At 49.6% G+C, this 15,142-nt stretch overlaps 1 protein-coding gene across 2 annotated transcripts in view; it reads left to right on the top strand.

The window, feature by feature from the left end:
• Window positions 1-4,786: 4,786 nt before the first annotated feature.
• FBLN5 (fibulin 5) overlaps window positions 4,787-15,142 on the top strand; it is a 69,151-nt gene continuing 58,795 nt past the window's right edge. Inside the window, exons 1-4 of one of the 2 annotated variants that reach the window (XM_036411601.2) lie at window positions 4,787-5,219; window positions 9,369-9,423; window positions 10,920-10,971; window positions 14,225-14,479. In XM_036411601.2, coding sequence (XP_036267494.1) covers window positions 5,203-5,219; window positions 9,369-9,423; window positions 10,920-10,971; window positions 14,225-14,479 — 379 coding nt within the window. In that variant the 5' untranslated portion in view covers window positions 4,787-5,202. Of the gene's footprint in view, window positions 5,220-5,421; window positions 5,733-9,368; window positions 9,424-10,919; window positions 10,972-14,224; window positions 14,480-15,142 lie in introns of those variants that run through there. The other variant, XM_036411600.2, reaches the window with a different exon arrangement.

The raw sequence follows: 15,142 nt of genomic DNA, 5'->3' as shown, positions 1-15,142 counted from the left end.
GTATGGCCCTGACCAGTTTGGCTCAGTGGATAGAGTAGACTGAATGGTCCCAGGTTCAATTCCGGTCAAGGGCATAAACCTTGGTTGCGGGCACATCTCCAGTAGGGATTGTTCAGGAGGCAAATGAATAGATGTTTCTCATAGATGTTTCTAACTCTCTATCCCTCTCCTCCCTTCCTCTCTGTAAAAAAACAATAAAATATATATATATATTTTAAAAAATGTATGCATTTTCAAGAATCTTAGGTTAAAAGGTAAAAAACAACAACAACACAACAACAAAAAGGAAAATATTTGCAATATAGATGACCATGGAGAAATCTCACTATAGAAACAAAGTTGGACAAAGTAAAGATAACTGATGCCCCTTAGGGTTTCTGGCTGAGCTGGCAGCTTGTCTCCGGATGACCATTTTCTGCTTTCACAATAAGGGAGAAACAGATTTTTAGCTAAGTACAGGAAGGTTCCTGATCTCAGAACACAGACTCCATCTCCCACTGGCCTTTGCAGTTAGGTGTGGCTATCAACTTCCATCCTGTGTGATGAAATGTAGGTGTGGTGGGGATAGTGCACCATTTTGGACAATGTAGGTCTACACTTTAGAGGTTGCTAAGCAACAGGATAGAAGGAACCTGAATCTCCAAACCTTAAAGGAACAGAGCTGCCATCCTAGCCCTGGACCCCCAACCTACAGAATGTGACATGAGTCATTTTGTGACACCCGTTGAGCTATTTCTATTAAAACACACATCATCACGACCCAAAACGCTAAACCAAAACCACTGGTAGGGTGGAAACCTTTTGACTTTTATATTAATTCTCAGGGAGTAAAGGAACTACCCTGACTAGGTGACTGAGGAGAGGAAATGGATTTAGGGAAATATCTCACAAGGAGTTGAACATTTGGCTCTGTCGAGAAAGAGACATGTTAGGGATGATGAGAAGGATTTGAGAGTCCTGCAAATGCTGGCAGTATATACCAATGCCCCATAACAGTTGCAGGACCAGTGACTCTTCCAGAAGAGGTGGTGAGGAGAGTAGAGAGGCTGGACTTAACTTAAGGGGGCTTTTTGGCCAGGGAGGAGGAGAAAGAAGAGGCTGGAGAAAATTCAGTCAGCGTGAGGAAACCAGGATAACTTAAAAGTCATGGACATAAGAGGACAAGATAGATTATCAACGGACAAATCCTTCGAAGAGACAAAAGAACAATTAAAAATGAAGGGCATGGTATTTGGCCATGAGAGCACTAGAAAACTTAGGAAGCACCATTGGGGGTGAATGGTGGCAACATGGCCAGATTTCAGAGAATTCCGGTGGGATTCAGTGAGGTGACCAATACATGAACCCATGTGTCATGGGCACTAGTGTGTAAGCAGGTCAGAGAAAGCAAGTGTTAACCCTGAGAAGGAATATATCTTCCAAGAACTCCTAGGGGTTAATTGACTCAATTAACCATTGCTGGCAAGAGCCTCTCACACATTCTGCATTTCAGTGAAAAGCCACAGATGGAGCCGCCAGTCTCTTGCACTCTGCTCCTGCCCTCTGAGCCCACCCTTATGAATAGCTCCTGAGCTCATCTTTCCACTGTCAGACTGAGGCCTGTCTTGTCCAATTGAAACGGTCCCTCTATTTCCTCATTTGCGTCTTTCCTGGCCAATCAGGACCGTGCTATTTGGACCAATCAGACTGTGTGAATTTGGATTCCTAATTTGCATAACGGTGGACCAATCAGAGGCAAAGGCAGGACTTGATAAAAAGCAGTCTCCCCATTGTCTGGACAGAGCCCACTTTTGGGGGGCTCTCAGGTTTGCAAACTGATTATCTGGATAGGTTCTCCTTTAGGACACCCCATATTAGGGATTTCTGGTGGTATTAGATTGGTGGCAGTGAACTTTTGTTGGAACAAGGCTTGGTAAACTGGAAGAATGAGGACTCTAGAATCAAAAGGGCTTGGTTTAGGCTAGAGTTCATATTGTTTATTATCTGTGTGGCCATAGTGTCTCTGGGTCTGTTTTTTTTTTTTTTTCATGTGCAAATTGGAGGGGGCGGGGTTGTCAGAGGAGAGGGTGTGTGTAGAGTCCAGCATGGTCATTAACAGTCAATCATGTCACTTTCCCTGTTTTACATTCTCTCCTAGAAGGGCAATGTGATGTAATTACTGTTGAACAGTGAAAAAAAAAAAATTAATATTAGTAGTCAAAATATATCATTACTTTCATTAATTTTGTGAAATTTACCCCCAATTTGAAGCATCAGCTTAAAAAAGAAATAGCCCATCTGTTCTCCAGTCCACAGCACAGTGAGGAAGTTGGGTTTCACTGGAGCCAGGAAGGCCCTACTCAGCAGGTGGTAACCTCTTACCTTGCAGTTGCCGTTTACCTTTTGTGAAGTTGTTCTATAGTTGTGATTGTATTTTGACTCCAATGGGAGATGAGGTAGATGTTAACAACAACAAAACACACACAAAAAAAACACCACTTAGAAAAGGAAATGATGATATTCAGAAGCCAGAGGGGTCACTTAGTAGTTCCTGCTCAACACACCTCATTTTCTTTTAAAAAATAGAATTGCTAGATCAGGAAATGCTATGATACTGTCCATTCTGAGGTTAGCAGGACATCTGATAAAATCTCCTACCAAAGCTTTGTGGACAAGATCGGGAAATGTAAGCTGAGTGAGAGAAGTGTGATGTACAGAGGAATTCACAAATCCTAACGGTTCACTTCCCTGTGGAACCAGCACCCAGGTCCACATATTCCCAGCTCCCAGAAGGCCCCTGGGCCCCTCCCAGTCACCACCCTATTTTGATTTCTATATAAGTGAAGTCATCCAATATGTACTCTTATGTGTCTAACATTTTTTATTGGTTGCAGAATACTTCATTTTTGGAAGCTCTTACTTTATTTAACTCTGCTGGTACCCAACTGATGATGGACTTTGAGGTTGTTTACAACCTTTTGCTAGTGCGAACTTTGGGGGCAGTGAACAACCTCATAAATAAATGTGTTTAAAAAATACTTTATGATGTGAAATTCCTAATACATACAAAGTAAACAGAATAAATGGGCACTCGACTTAGACAACTACCAACATTGTGTTAGATGTTGTAGAGTATTGTGGGGGCTAGAAAAGTTAATACTTTCCCTCCCACCTTCCGAATTCTTCTAGCTGGGCTAATAAATCCACAGAGACAGGTTAACAGTAGGAAATAAAAATGTTAATACATGCACATGGGGATTCACATAATCATGAAGCAACTGTTTCATGTGAGACAGCACGGGTAAATATGACATTTTGGACGGAATAGAAAACGGGGAACGGAGCCTGAGATTTCAGCAGTGAGAAGGGGAGATTTATAGGTAGCCGAGGAAGAGCGGGACGCGTGTGGCTGGTGAATTTTTTCCAGCCCACCCAGCGATAGTGAGACACAAAATCCCACTAGGCTGCTAAGTCCCACCCCTTACGGTTCCCTTCCCTGAGTAGGTCTCTCCCTCTGCATCTGCTAGGCAGTGAAGGAGGCGGGGTCAAAGGTCCTTTCTTAATTACCAGCTTTAGAATCAATACACCACCCGGGCAATATGGCTCAGTGGTTGAGTGTCAACCTATGAACCAGGAGATCACGTTTTGATTCCAGGTCAAGGCACATGCCGGTGATTGCCGCCCGAACCCCAGTGTGGGGCGTGCAGGCGGCAGCCGATCGATGAATGACTCTCTCTCATCATTGATGTTTCTCTCGTTCCCTCTCCCTTCCTCTCTGAAATCAATAAAAACATTTAAAAATAACTATATCCCGGAGGGCAGCATCCATAGGATTCCATTCACTTGCCACAAGCAGGCCCTTCAGAAGGCTAGACCTGCAGCCTGTGGCTCTCAGCTGTGGGGCCGTGGGTCCTCACCTCTCTCGATGGGGGTAATATTTCGGGGTGAAAAAAAAAGGACCGCACAGCAGGTGGGCTTTATGGAGGGGCCCTGGGGAAGGTGCAGGTGGGGAGGGAGGCGCTCTGACCCCTGTCGGCCAGTCCACTTTGGTCTCTTCAGGAACAGTGTCTCTGGGAAGACTTAATTTGAAGAAAAGGGTTCCAAAGCTTTAAATTAAAAAAAAACCTTTGAGGCCACCATCTAATGAATATAAAGGGCTCAGCATAGCACTTTGAGGTTCTCACTATCGTCCTGTTTTCCCTGGCTGTGCTTTCCCTCTTTTCAAATCACCTTTTCAGTTGCTCGCATCACCTTTTCTGCTAACATCACCCAGGGACGCTTTTCTTTTTTTAATGAAAAACACCACCACATTCCCCCCCTCTGGAGCCGAATGGGGATAGCATGGACCTGTAACTGTGCAGGTGGAAGCCGGCCAACGGGCGATGGGCCGCTGCATGGACACTTTTTAATTCAAGCAAGACCGTCCCGGGAGCACCCGGTGCCGGCGGGGCGCGCGCCCGGGAAGGTTTGCTTTGCACAAGCCGATGCGCCGGCCTCTGGCCGTCCTCCTCCTCCCTCCTGGAAAACCCGAGCTCCCGATGCCAACCCCGTCCCCAAGCCTCTGCTCCACTGGCTCTGCTTCCCCAGTAAATCCTAAGACTCAAGTCTGAGCGCGAGTGATTGGAGAGGCAGCTGACTTTGCAGGGTGTCCCCAAGCCAGGGGCGCTGGGCCCCCTCCCTCTCCCTCTCCCCGCCAGGCCGCCCCGCCCCGCCCGGCCGGGGATGTCCTGGGGGAGGTGGAGGGTCCGGAGGCCTCCCCGCCCCGCCCCGCCCCCGCCGCCGGCGGAGATGCTGGGAGCCCCAGGGCGGCTGCTCCCCGGGACCGGGCTCTCCTCCCAGCGCCGAGCCCTGGTCCTGGCAGACGCCCCGAGATTGTTGTGAGCGCTGTAATCTGAACCAGCTGTGTCCAGGCCGAGGCCCCATTTGCATTGTTTAACATACTTAGAAAATGAAGTGTTCATTTTTAACATTCCTCCTCCAATTGGCTTAATGCTGAATTACTGAAGAGGGCTAAGCAGAACCAGGTGTTCTCCCCGTCGGCTCTCCAGCGCTCGGCGGACCCAGGCTCTCCCCTCAGGCTCTGCCCTCGTCCTCTCCGCGCCTCGCCGTCCGCCGGAGGGACCATCCGCGAGCCCCGCGGCCCAAAGGCCGAGGCTCAGCTCCGCCAGAGGGTCCCGCCGCCGCGCCGTCTTTCTCCTCCGCTCCCGCGCCCGCACCTTGGACATGCCAGGACTTCAGAGGTGGGTGCTCCCTCCCGGGCTCCTTCCTCCCCCCGGTCTGGAAGCCTTCCTGAACCCCGAGGGCTGGGGAGCGGCTGTGCGCGGGCCCGGCGGCGTCGGGATCCTGGAAAAGGCGTTAGCGGTGATGCAATGGCATCGCTAATTGTAAAAAGCTGCGCCTCTGCGCGCCTCCTCCCCAGAGCCTTCTTTGGGGAGTGGGCATTTTCTGCTCCGGCTCCGGAGTCCGCATCGCGCAGAGGCTGCACACGCCTCGGACAGAGCTCCGTCCCTCTTTCTGGTCCGAAAGGGCAGCACATCGAGGGTGCGGTTTTCCCAAAAATCCATTTTTTTTTTTCTTCATTCGGGAGACCGATTACTGGTCCCCCAGCCGCTCTTTGGCTGCATCGGCGGCTGGACGAGCGAAGGGGTGGGCTGCACCTCCCGGGCCACCGCTGCCCCATGCGTGGGAGCCAGGGGCATGCCACCCAGAAGCCTCGGGCCGGTGAACAGTGGGGACGGCAGACAGAGCTTCATGTAAGCAAACGGCTTGCTTTTCTTTGAGAAAACTGCCATTCCGGTGGAGGGATTCTTCAACGTGGAAGGGCTTTCATCTGGGTTCTATCTGCACGGTCTTTTATTGTGTAAACTCTTAACAGTGTAGCTGCTTTATTTATTTGTTATTTAAAATATGTTTTATTGATTTTTTACAGAGAGGAAGGGAGAGGGATAGAGAGTTAGAAACATCGATGAGAGAGAAACATGGATCAGCTGCCTCCCGCACACCTCCCACTGGGGATGTGCCCGGAACCCAGGTACATGCCCTTGACTGGAATCAAACCTGGGACTCTTGAGTCTGCAGGCCGATGTTCAATCCACTGAGCCAAATCGGTTAGGGCAAGATGTAGTTGAGAGAGAGAGAGAGAGAGAGAGAGAGAGAGAGAGAGAGAGAGAGAGAGAGAGCGCGAGCGCATATGCTGAAAAGTAAGCTGTAATTATGTCATCCTGGACTGGGGACACACAGCCCAGGTCCCCTGGATCTCAGGATGGTGCACAAAATGGGTGGCCCCCTGTTTTCCAAAGTCCCAGGGACCAATGATGAGCACCAGGAGTTCCCCGGTTTCCTCTAGTTAATTTTTGCAGTTTTCTAGAGTTTTCCGTGACAAGGTGCCACTGTGTGTGACCTGTGAGTGCAGCACGTGTGGGTACTGTTTCATTTTTTTTTTTTTGACACACCCTCTCCGTTAGCGTGGCCGGCAGCCTGGAGCTTACCTGGCCCCCAGGACCCAGCCGTGGCTCTTCCTGGAGGTCACCTCTCAGGGGGACCTGTCTCCGAGGGCTCTCAGCCAGAGAGCACGGGGGAGCCGGGAGTAGGGGGAGAAATGAGGTTAGCATGCCTTTTCCAACTCGCTCTTGAAGTCCACTGCATTCAGGCAACCTGTTCTGTCTCCAACATAAACGAGACAGGGTTTTATAGCCAACCGAAAGGAAACTTCATGCGAAGAAACAGGAAAACATTGAAATTCATAATATACAGCCTGGAAAATAAATTTGTTATTGTTCTTTCATTCCTTCCAGATATAAATCTGGCTGTCGCAAATATCAAAAAGCCCTGGGATTTGGCTCTGCGCTTTATAAGGTCGGCGCTGTCTCCAGGGCGCTAGGACCTGGCTCGCGCAGCACTGAGAGGCGGTGAGACCTGGTGGACGCTCAGGGTCTCCTTTCTTTGGGCTGGAGATGAGGTGAAGGGCTTGGGCTTGCATCTTCTGGCGCCACACCAGGATTTTGTTCCCTGCGGATGTCTCCTTAATTCGCGGGCCCACCACGGACCCAGAGCTGTTGATTCTGATGAGCCTTGTGTTATAGATGGAGTGGGCTTTGTAATCTATCAAACACCCTTTCCATGAAGGGAGGGATTGTAAAGTGGAGGTGTATTTGACAGGAACAGGCCACTGAGTCCAACCAGGTCCCAGGTCCCACTGCTCTATCCACGAAGCCATCAAGGTCACCTCCTCCAGGAAGCCTTCCCTGACCTTCCTGTCCCTAGCTCCCTGCCTGGCTCTCTAGGCACTCAATGGGCATGTCTGTCATTGTCCTAACCAATGTGTTATTGATTCATGCGGCTCCCCAACCAGCTCTCTAGAGCAGCGATTGGGTCCTAGTTTTGTGGCTCTTCTGCCTAGGGCAGTGGTCGGCAAACTGCAGCTCGAGAGCCACATGCAGCTCTTTGGCCCCTTGAGTTTTTAGCAAAGGCCAGCTGAGGAGTACCATAGTTAATAACAATGTACCAACCTGTATAGCTTAAGTTTTAAAAATGTGGCTCTCAAAAGAAATTTCAATCGTTATAACTGTTGATATTTTGGCTCTGTTGACTGATGAGTTTGCCGACCACTTGCCTAGGGTTTATACCTGCAAAGAGTAGTGACTCAGACAAACCCTATTGGATCATAACACCAAATAAAACTCGACCTGTGTGTAGACTTTGTATATGTTTTTTACCACCATAGTCACGTTTAAGCACTCGGTTTGGTAGTGTTAAGTACACCCACACTGTGGTTGTGCAGCCAACCTCCAGAATTCCTTTCATTCACTTTGCAGAACTGACCTTTATCCCATTAAACAATTACCCATTCTGTCCTGTCTCTGTGATGATTGTGATTGCCACAGGCACCTCCTGTAAGTGGAATCACACCGTGTTTATCTTTCTGTGGCTGGCTTATTTCACGTAGCAGGATGTCTTCAGCGTTCCTCCAGGATGTCAGCGTGTCCTTCCTTCTTAAGGCCGAGTCGTATGTCCTGGGACGTAGGTGCCACATGTTGTGTGTCCGCCCGCCTGTCCATGAAGGAAAGGTTGTCCCCATCTCCTGGCTCTTGTGAACAGTGCTGCTTGGGAACGTGGGTGCACAGGTATCTCTCGGAGACCCTGTTTTTCACCCAGAAGTGGGGGTGCTAGGTCCTAGGGTAATCCTATTTCTAATTTTTAAAGAAACGGTCATCCTGTTTGCCATCGCGGCTGCACCATTGGACATTCCCGTCAGAGGGGCTCAAGGGTCCCAGTGCTTCCCCAGCCCCACCATGCCTTCCCCGCTTTGCTGATTCTGGCTCTCCTGATGGGCGTGGTGCTCAAACGTTCAGTTTTGCAGAGTGAATGAAAGGAGTTCTGAAGGTGGCAGTGATGCTGTATTTATATATATATATATATATATATATATATATATATACACACACACACACACACACACACACACACACATACATATATTATTGATTTTTTTCAGAGAGGAAGGGAGAGGCATAGAGAGTTAGAAACACAGATGAGAGAGAAACATCCATCAGCTGCCTCCTGTACAACCCCCACTGGGGATGTGCCTGCAACCAAGGTACATGCCCTTAACCGGAATCGAATCTGGGACCCTTCAGTCTGCAGGCCGATGCTCTTTCCACTGAGCCACACCGGTTAGGGTGCGATGTTGTATTTTTAAAGCACATTGGCAGCTATAATTGTGTTGGGAAGAAGTTTGTGGTGTTGAAAGGTGGGAACCTCCGGCTCAGAGAGGTTTGGTGGTTTGTGGATGTCAGAGCTGCCCTGTCCCTCTATTTCCTGACTCCCCCTAAGTTTCCCGCTGTGCTGCTGCTCCTGTTGCCCGGGTCCCCCCTCCTCTGCTCCCTCAGGGGCAGTATGGTGCACACTCCCACACTCCGGGATCCGGATCGGGGGACTTTCCTGCGACACCATCCTCCGGGCGGGACCCCTGTGCCTCCCATTTGTACTTTCCTTCCACGTCTGTCCGAGGGCGCGAGGCTCCTTCCCCCGTTACCGTTTCAGAATAAAGATGTTTGAACTCAGTCTGGTCTCCCTGGGTGACAAGTGAGGTCAGAGCAGTTGGCCAATACGTTGTCAATACCCCAGCTGTCGGGGGCTAGATTTGTGCTTGGAAGTAGCAAAAACCTTTTATTTAAAAAAATGCCGTCTGTCACATTTTCTGAGCATATGACACAGTGAGGATAAATGGGTCTGTATGGGGTGTTGGGGTACCTGGGGACCCCCATATAAGCACAAGGTGACCTCCCCGTTGTAAATGCCCAGCAGCGGGAGGGAGGTCCGTGGGCTCCCGCAGACCTGGCTCCTGGAAGGATCCTGGGCATTGATTCCGCCTTTTCTGCCTTTCGCAGGATTCTCACTGTCACCATCCTGGCTTTCTGGCTTCCATGTCCTGGGAATGCACAGGTGAGGCTTTTATGTTGTGACTCATCTAGAAGCATGTGAGAAACATCAGGGTGTCCAGGCACACATGTCAGCATCCTAGAATTTTTTTTTTTTTTTGGGGGGGGGTAGGGGGCTTTACAGTTTACCTAAATTGAGCCCTTCCTTACACAGAAATGGAAAGTGGAGACCTGATCTGGGTGATACAGTTCACATGTGGCAGGGCCCAATCCGAGGTTCTTATCCCCGGATCCTCCTTCCTCCTCTGTGTCCCTTGGGAGCTGTCTGACTTCTCTGAGATGTTAAGTGAGATGTGCCCTCATGTTCTGGGCAGCGGTGCCCCTGCATGCCTGCCCTTGGCATCACTCGGTGAGCCAGGAACCCAGCTCTCCTGAGGGTCGTGGGCAGCCTCCTGGCTCGGCTGCTCTGCTGAGCCTCCTCCCAGGAAGGCAGGCCAATCCGTCCTCTCCTCACACCAGCCCTCAGCTCAGGGAAGCCCCACTCCTGACCTGACGCCTGGTTCCCATAACACGCAGGCTCCGGGGTCTGCCCAGAGGGGCCACTGACTGTCCACCCCCACGGCGTTTTCCTTTCTCTTTTTAAAAATCGATTTCAGAGAGAAGAAGGGAGAGGGGGGAAGAGAGAGAAACATCAATGATGAGAGAGAATCATTGACTGGCTGCTTCCTGCCTGCCCCCTACTGTGGATGGAGGCCAGAACTGTAGCAGGTGCCCTGACAGGGAATCGAATCATGACTGCCAGGTTCATGGGTCGACACTCAACCACTGGGCCACACCGGCCAGGCCACGATTTTTTCTAAATGCATAAAGTTGTAACTCATGTGGTATGTGAAGCCAACAACCCTCAGGGACTGTTGCAGGTCTGTTTCTGGAAGTGTCTCTGTGTGATTGTCTTCTGAGGTTGAAATGGAGGCGTTTCCCCAATTCTGCTTTTCTTAGGAATCTGGCCACATCACCGTGTAGCTTTTATTTTACGTACAGGCCTCAGGGTCTGGTGGAGGGTTTACAGGGTACAAAGGACTGGGTGCTGAGAAGGTGAGGTTAAAAGCATCCCGAGAGAGTGATTGCCCTTAAAAAGCAGTCATCTCCATTCCCAGAAGGGAGTGGATGCAGGACACGCCTCATCAGGCAGATCAGATGTGATTATTATTGCATTTCATGACAAAGTCCCAAGAATCATTTGCTAAAAATAGAGGCTTTGGAGCAACAGTGAGGGAGCTTTAAAAGTAATGCTGAGTATAAAAATCTGTAGGAAAGTGCAAAGAAAAAGGAGGAGGAGGAGGAGAGGAAGAAGAGAGAAGAAAAAGAAGGAGGAGAAGGAGGAAGAAGAGGAGAAGGGGAAATAGACATTATAATACAAGTATTAGTATTTTATGGCTGCTTCCCCCCTCTCCCCCTTGACTGTATTTCCTGAACTTTCTGTGATGCCATTATAATGCTTTTACAGTTAAACAAAAATGAGTGAGTGAAATGACCTCGCCTCCTCCTCTCCCCCCACAGCAACAGTGCACGAACGGTTTTGACCTGGACCGCCCGTCGGGACAGTGCATAGGTAAGAGGCCACGGACGACCCTTCGCCGGGTGGGGGCGCTTAGTGACACCCTTGCCCAGGATTGTCAGTCTGTGTTCGCCCTGCCCATGGGAGAAATCAGTGCCCGGAACAGATGAGGTCCATGACACCCTTCCATCCACCACCTTCTCTGTGCCCATCACCTTAACCGCAGCCCTGGGAGGGGGCGAAGATGAGTAAGAATTGACTCCTGTTCCAAGGAGCTCTCTATCTGTCTTAGCTTCCTATGGCTGCCATAATAAATTACCACTGACCTACATAACGCACATTTATTATGTCACTGATCTGGAGATCAAACAGGCTCTGCCAGGCTCATACTGAGGTGCCAACGAGACTTTGTTCCTCCCTGGGGTGGGGGAGGGGGAGTCCATGTCCTCGCTCATGTGTATTGCTGGCAGAATTGAGTTTCTTTTTATAAATGGAGATACAGTTGACATATAACTTTGGTAAGGGTGACCTGTCCAACATGTTGATGTGATGTACTTATCTACTGCAATATGATTACCACCATAGCGTTTGCTAACACTCCATCACATCATGTAATTCCCACTTCTTTTTTTTTTTGTGGTGAGAATGCTTGAAAGCTACTCTCTTAGCAATTTTCACTCACACAATACAGCACTGTTAGCGACAGTCACGGGGGGTGCATCAGGTGCCCAGAACTTACCACCTTATAACTGAACGTTCTGGCTCTTGACCAGCCTCTCCCTGTTTCCTCCGCCCCCAGCCCCTGGCCACCACCATTCCTTCACTGTGTTTCTAAGTTTGGCTTTTTTAGATTCCACATGGAAGTGAGAGTACACAGCATTTATCTTTCCGTGTCCAACGTATCTTAGCATGATGCCTCCAAGACCCATCCCTATGGTAGCAAATGGCAGGATTCCTTCTTCTGAGTGACTGAATGACATTTGTGTGTGTGTGTGTGTGTGTGTGTGTGTGTGTAATAGTGTGATATCTTCTTTATCCATTCATCTACAGAGGGACCCTTAGGGTGCTTCCACACCTTGGCTATTGTGAATAATGCTGCCATGAGCATGGGAGTGTGGAGACCTCTTGGAGATCCTGTTTTCATTTCCTTTAGATAAATGCCCAGAAGTGGACCTGTTGGATCAGATGGTAGTTCTGTTTTTAACTTTTTGAGGAACTCCCATCCTGCTTGCCCTTAGACTTGGTTTCTTGTGGTTGTAGGACTGAGGCACCTGTCTTCTTGTGGCTGGTCGCTGAGGACCTTTCCAGTTTCCCTCCCCCACTCCTTGGCTCACGGTCCCTCCCTCCATCATCAAAGCCAGCACCGTGCTGCGTCGCAAGCTTCTAATCTCTTCTCTTTCCGTTATTTCATCCTGACCAATCCCTCTGCCTCTTCTTCCACTTTTAAGGGCTTACACATGATTTCAGATGATCCCCTCTCAAGGTCAGCTGATTAGCAACATTAGTTCCATCTGCTACCTACTTCCCCTTGGTCAAGTAACCTAATGTAGCCATGGGGTTGGGACAGACATGTTGGGGGCTGTTCTCCTAGCACACCATCTAACGGGAGAGGTGCACCTGGGTGCAGCGAACTCGACCAAGTTGAGGCAATAGCGACGGGCCCTGCAAAAGGAGGAGATGATCCTCCTGTTGAATTGGATCGATCTATCTATCTATCTATCTATCTATCTATCTATCTATCATCTATCTTTCTATCACCTATCTAGATATATCCAATTCAATATATGTCCAATTAAATATGAGAAGAATGAGTAGGATCCTGAGAAGTGGTATTACTGGTGGAAGAAACAGCATTAGCAAAGACCAGGGGTGGGAAGGACGTTGAGATTGTAGAATAGTTTGTTGTGGATGGAGCATCAGATACATACAAAGAATAGGTAGCCCTGCCTCAGATATATATTTTTATTATATTTGGTTTAGGCCAAGTCATAGATCTTTTCTGAGCTCATGTCAGCTCAGAGAACCAAAGGGGAGGCAGGTGGTTTAAAAAACTGGCAAGAGGTGGGGAATAAACCCTGCCCTGGAAAACCCAGGTCTGAAGGGGATGTGGCTGTGCCCAGGAGCGCAGAGAGAGATAGAAACATCAGTGATGAAAGAGAATCATTGATCAGCTGCCTCCTGCACACCCCTCACTGGGGATCGAGCCCACAATCTGGGTATGTGCCCTGACTGGGAATGGAACCGTGACCTCCTGGTTCATAGGTCAACGCTCAACCCCTGAGCCATGCCAGCTGGGCCTGCTGACCCACCAGTTTTATGGGTGAGTTCAAACTTGCAGCTGCTAAATGGGCCATTCGGAGCCTCAGCATCTCTCATTCCCAAGGTGGGAGCTGGCGGGAGTTGCTCAGGTGGGACGGCTGGGAGGAGCTGTCAGCATTCAGGCCTTTCTCCCCCAGCCTCCTGTCCCACAGGGAGCAGCCCCCAAGGCTCGCGTGGGGGCCCAGTGTGGAGGGCAGGCCAGCTGCTCATGCTGGAGCCAGAATACAGGCCTCCCTTGCCCTGGCCTGGCCCCGGAAATCAGGTTTTCTGGAGCACCCACCTCCCCTTCCGGGCATAGCTAGCAGCACACCAGCCTGGCCGGAAATGGGCCACATTGCTGGTATGGTGTGAGCTGACTTTCAAGTAAGGCTCCGCTTTCTGAACAAGTAACCAGCTATCGGCCAAGCCTTGTCTTTCTTGAAGCCAGGGACGCTCTCTCCGGCCCAGCTGCGATTCGGAGTGGAAATGGGAGCGATTCTTGGGTGGGTCCCCGTGTTTCCTGAGTATCCTGTGGGCACACCAAAGCAAGAAGCCACGCCCACAAATAAACTCTTTCTCCAGTAACATCTTTATCTTTATTGTCACCTTCTATTTATGCTAATTGATGGTGTTTTTCATTTGCTGCGGTCACGTAAAAGTTTTAAAAATTTATTTACTCCAATTTCAAATGTGGGTTCATTTTTTTGAAAGTACACCTGGGTGCAGTGAATGGAGATACAGGCCTACTTAACTGTATTAAGCACGATAATACAGGCTTTTGTGGATAAGGCCGAGGCCGTGGTGGTGGTATTTGATGGCTGATGTTTGGTGGCGCTGGTCCATTTGACTCTACTTGGCTAACCTTTGGGAGTACCTGCAGGCGATGAGCCAGGCACTGTGTGGGCGCCCTTGCTGGCTGAGTGTTGGGGTTCTCCGTGGCTCTGCCTCGGTGAGCCCCGGGCACAGCGTGGTGGGGGCCTCTGACGCCTGTCCTTTCTGTGGCTTCCAGATATCGACGAATGCCGGACCATCCCGGAGGCCTGCCGGGGAGACATGATGTGTGTGAACCAGAACGGCGGGTACCTGTGCATTCCCCGGACAAACCCGGTGTATCGGGGGCCCTACTCGAACCCCTACTCCACCTCCTACTCAGGTCCATACCCAGCAGCCGCCCCACCGCTCCCGGCTCCAAACTACCCCACCATTTCCAGGCCTCTCATCTGCCGCTTTGGATTCCAGATGGATGAAGGCAACCAGTGTGTGGGTGAGTAGCCAGCACGTGGAAGCCCCTGTGAGCTTTGGGAGTCGTTGGCCAAGGTGACCTTGGCAGAGGGTTACCTGGCATCCTCCCTGGTCACTTGGCTGTGGTCAGATCAGAACCACTGCAACTGTCTCCAGCTTTGGGAAATGGAGTGATGGGGACTCCATGTACCTCATCTACAAAATCTGTTTGTACCTAGAGCTCCATTACAAGCATATTTATAAATTACATACGTATCCTATTTTACCAATATGGTTGAAGAGTATAAAGCATACATAGGAAATAGATAAATGTAAAGGATGTGATAAAAATGTGAAGTTCTGATATGTCCTTTCTTTACCCCAAAAGTTTAGGAGAGCATTGGTCTACTTATGAGATTTAAAAAAAAAACACAAAAACACAATTTATTTACTTACTTATATATTTATTTATTATATTTTATTGAGTTTTTACAGAGAGGAAGGGAGAGAGATAGAGAGCCAGAAATGTCGATGAGAGAGAAACATCGACCAGCCACCTCCTACACACCCCCCACCAGGAATGTGCCCGCAACCAACCTACATGCCCTTGACCAGAACCGAACCTGGGACCTTTCAGTCCGCAGACCGATGCTCTATCCACTGAGCCAAACCGGTTTCGGCTACTTAGTGAGATTTTTGTTGGATC

The sequence above is a fragment of the Pipistrellus kuhlii genome, unplaced genomic scaffold (assembly GCF_014108245.1).
Source record: "Pipistrellus kuhlii isolate mPipKuh1 unplaced genomic scaffold, mPipKuh1.p scaffold_m20_p_41, whole genome shotgun sequence".
NCBI lineage: Eukaryota > Metazoa > Chordata > Mammalia > Chiroptera > Vespertilionidae > Pipistrellus > Pipistrellus kuhlii.
This window is presented reverse-complemented; position numbering and strand designations above follow the sequence as displayed.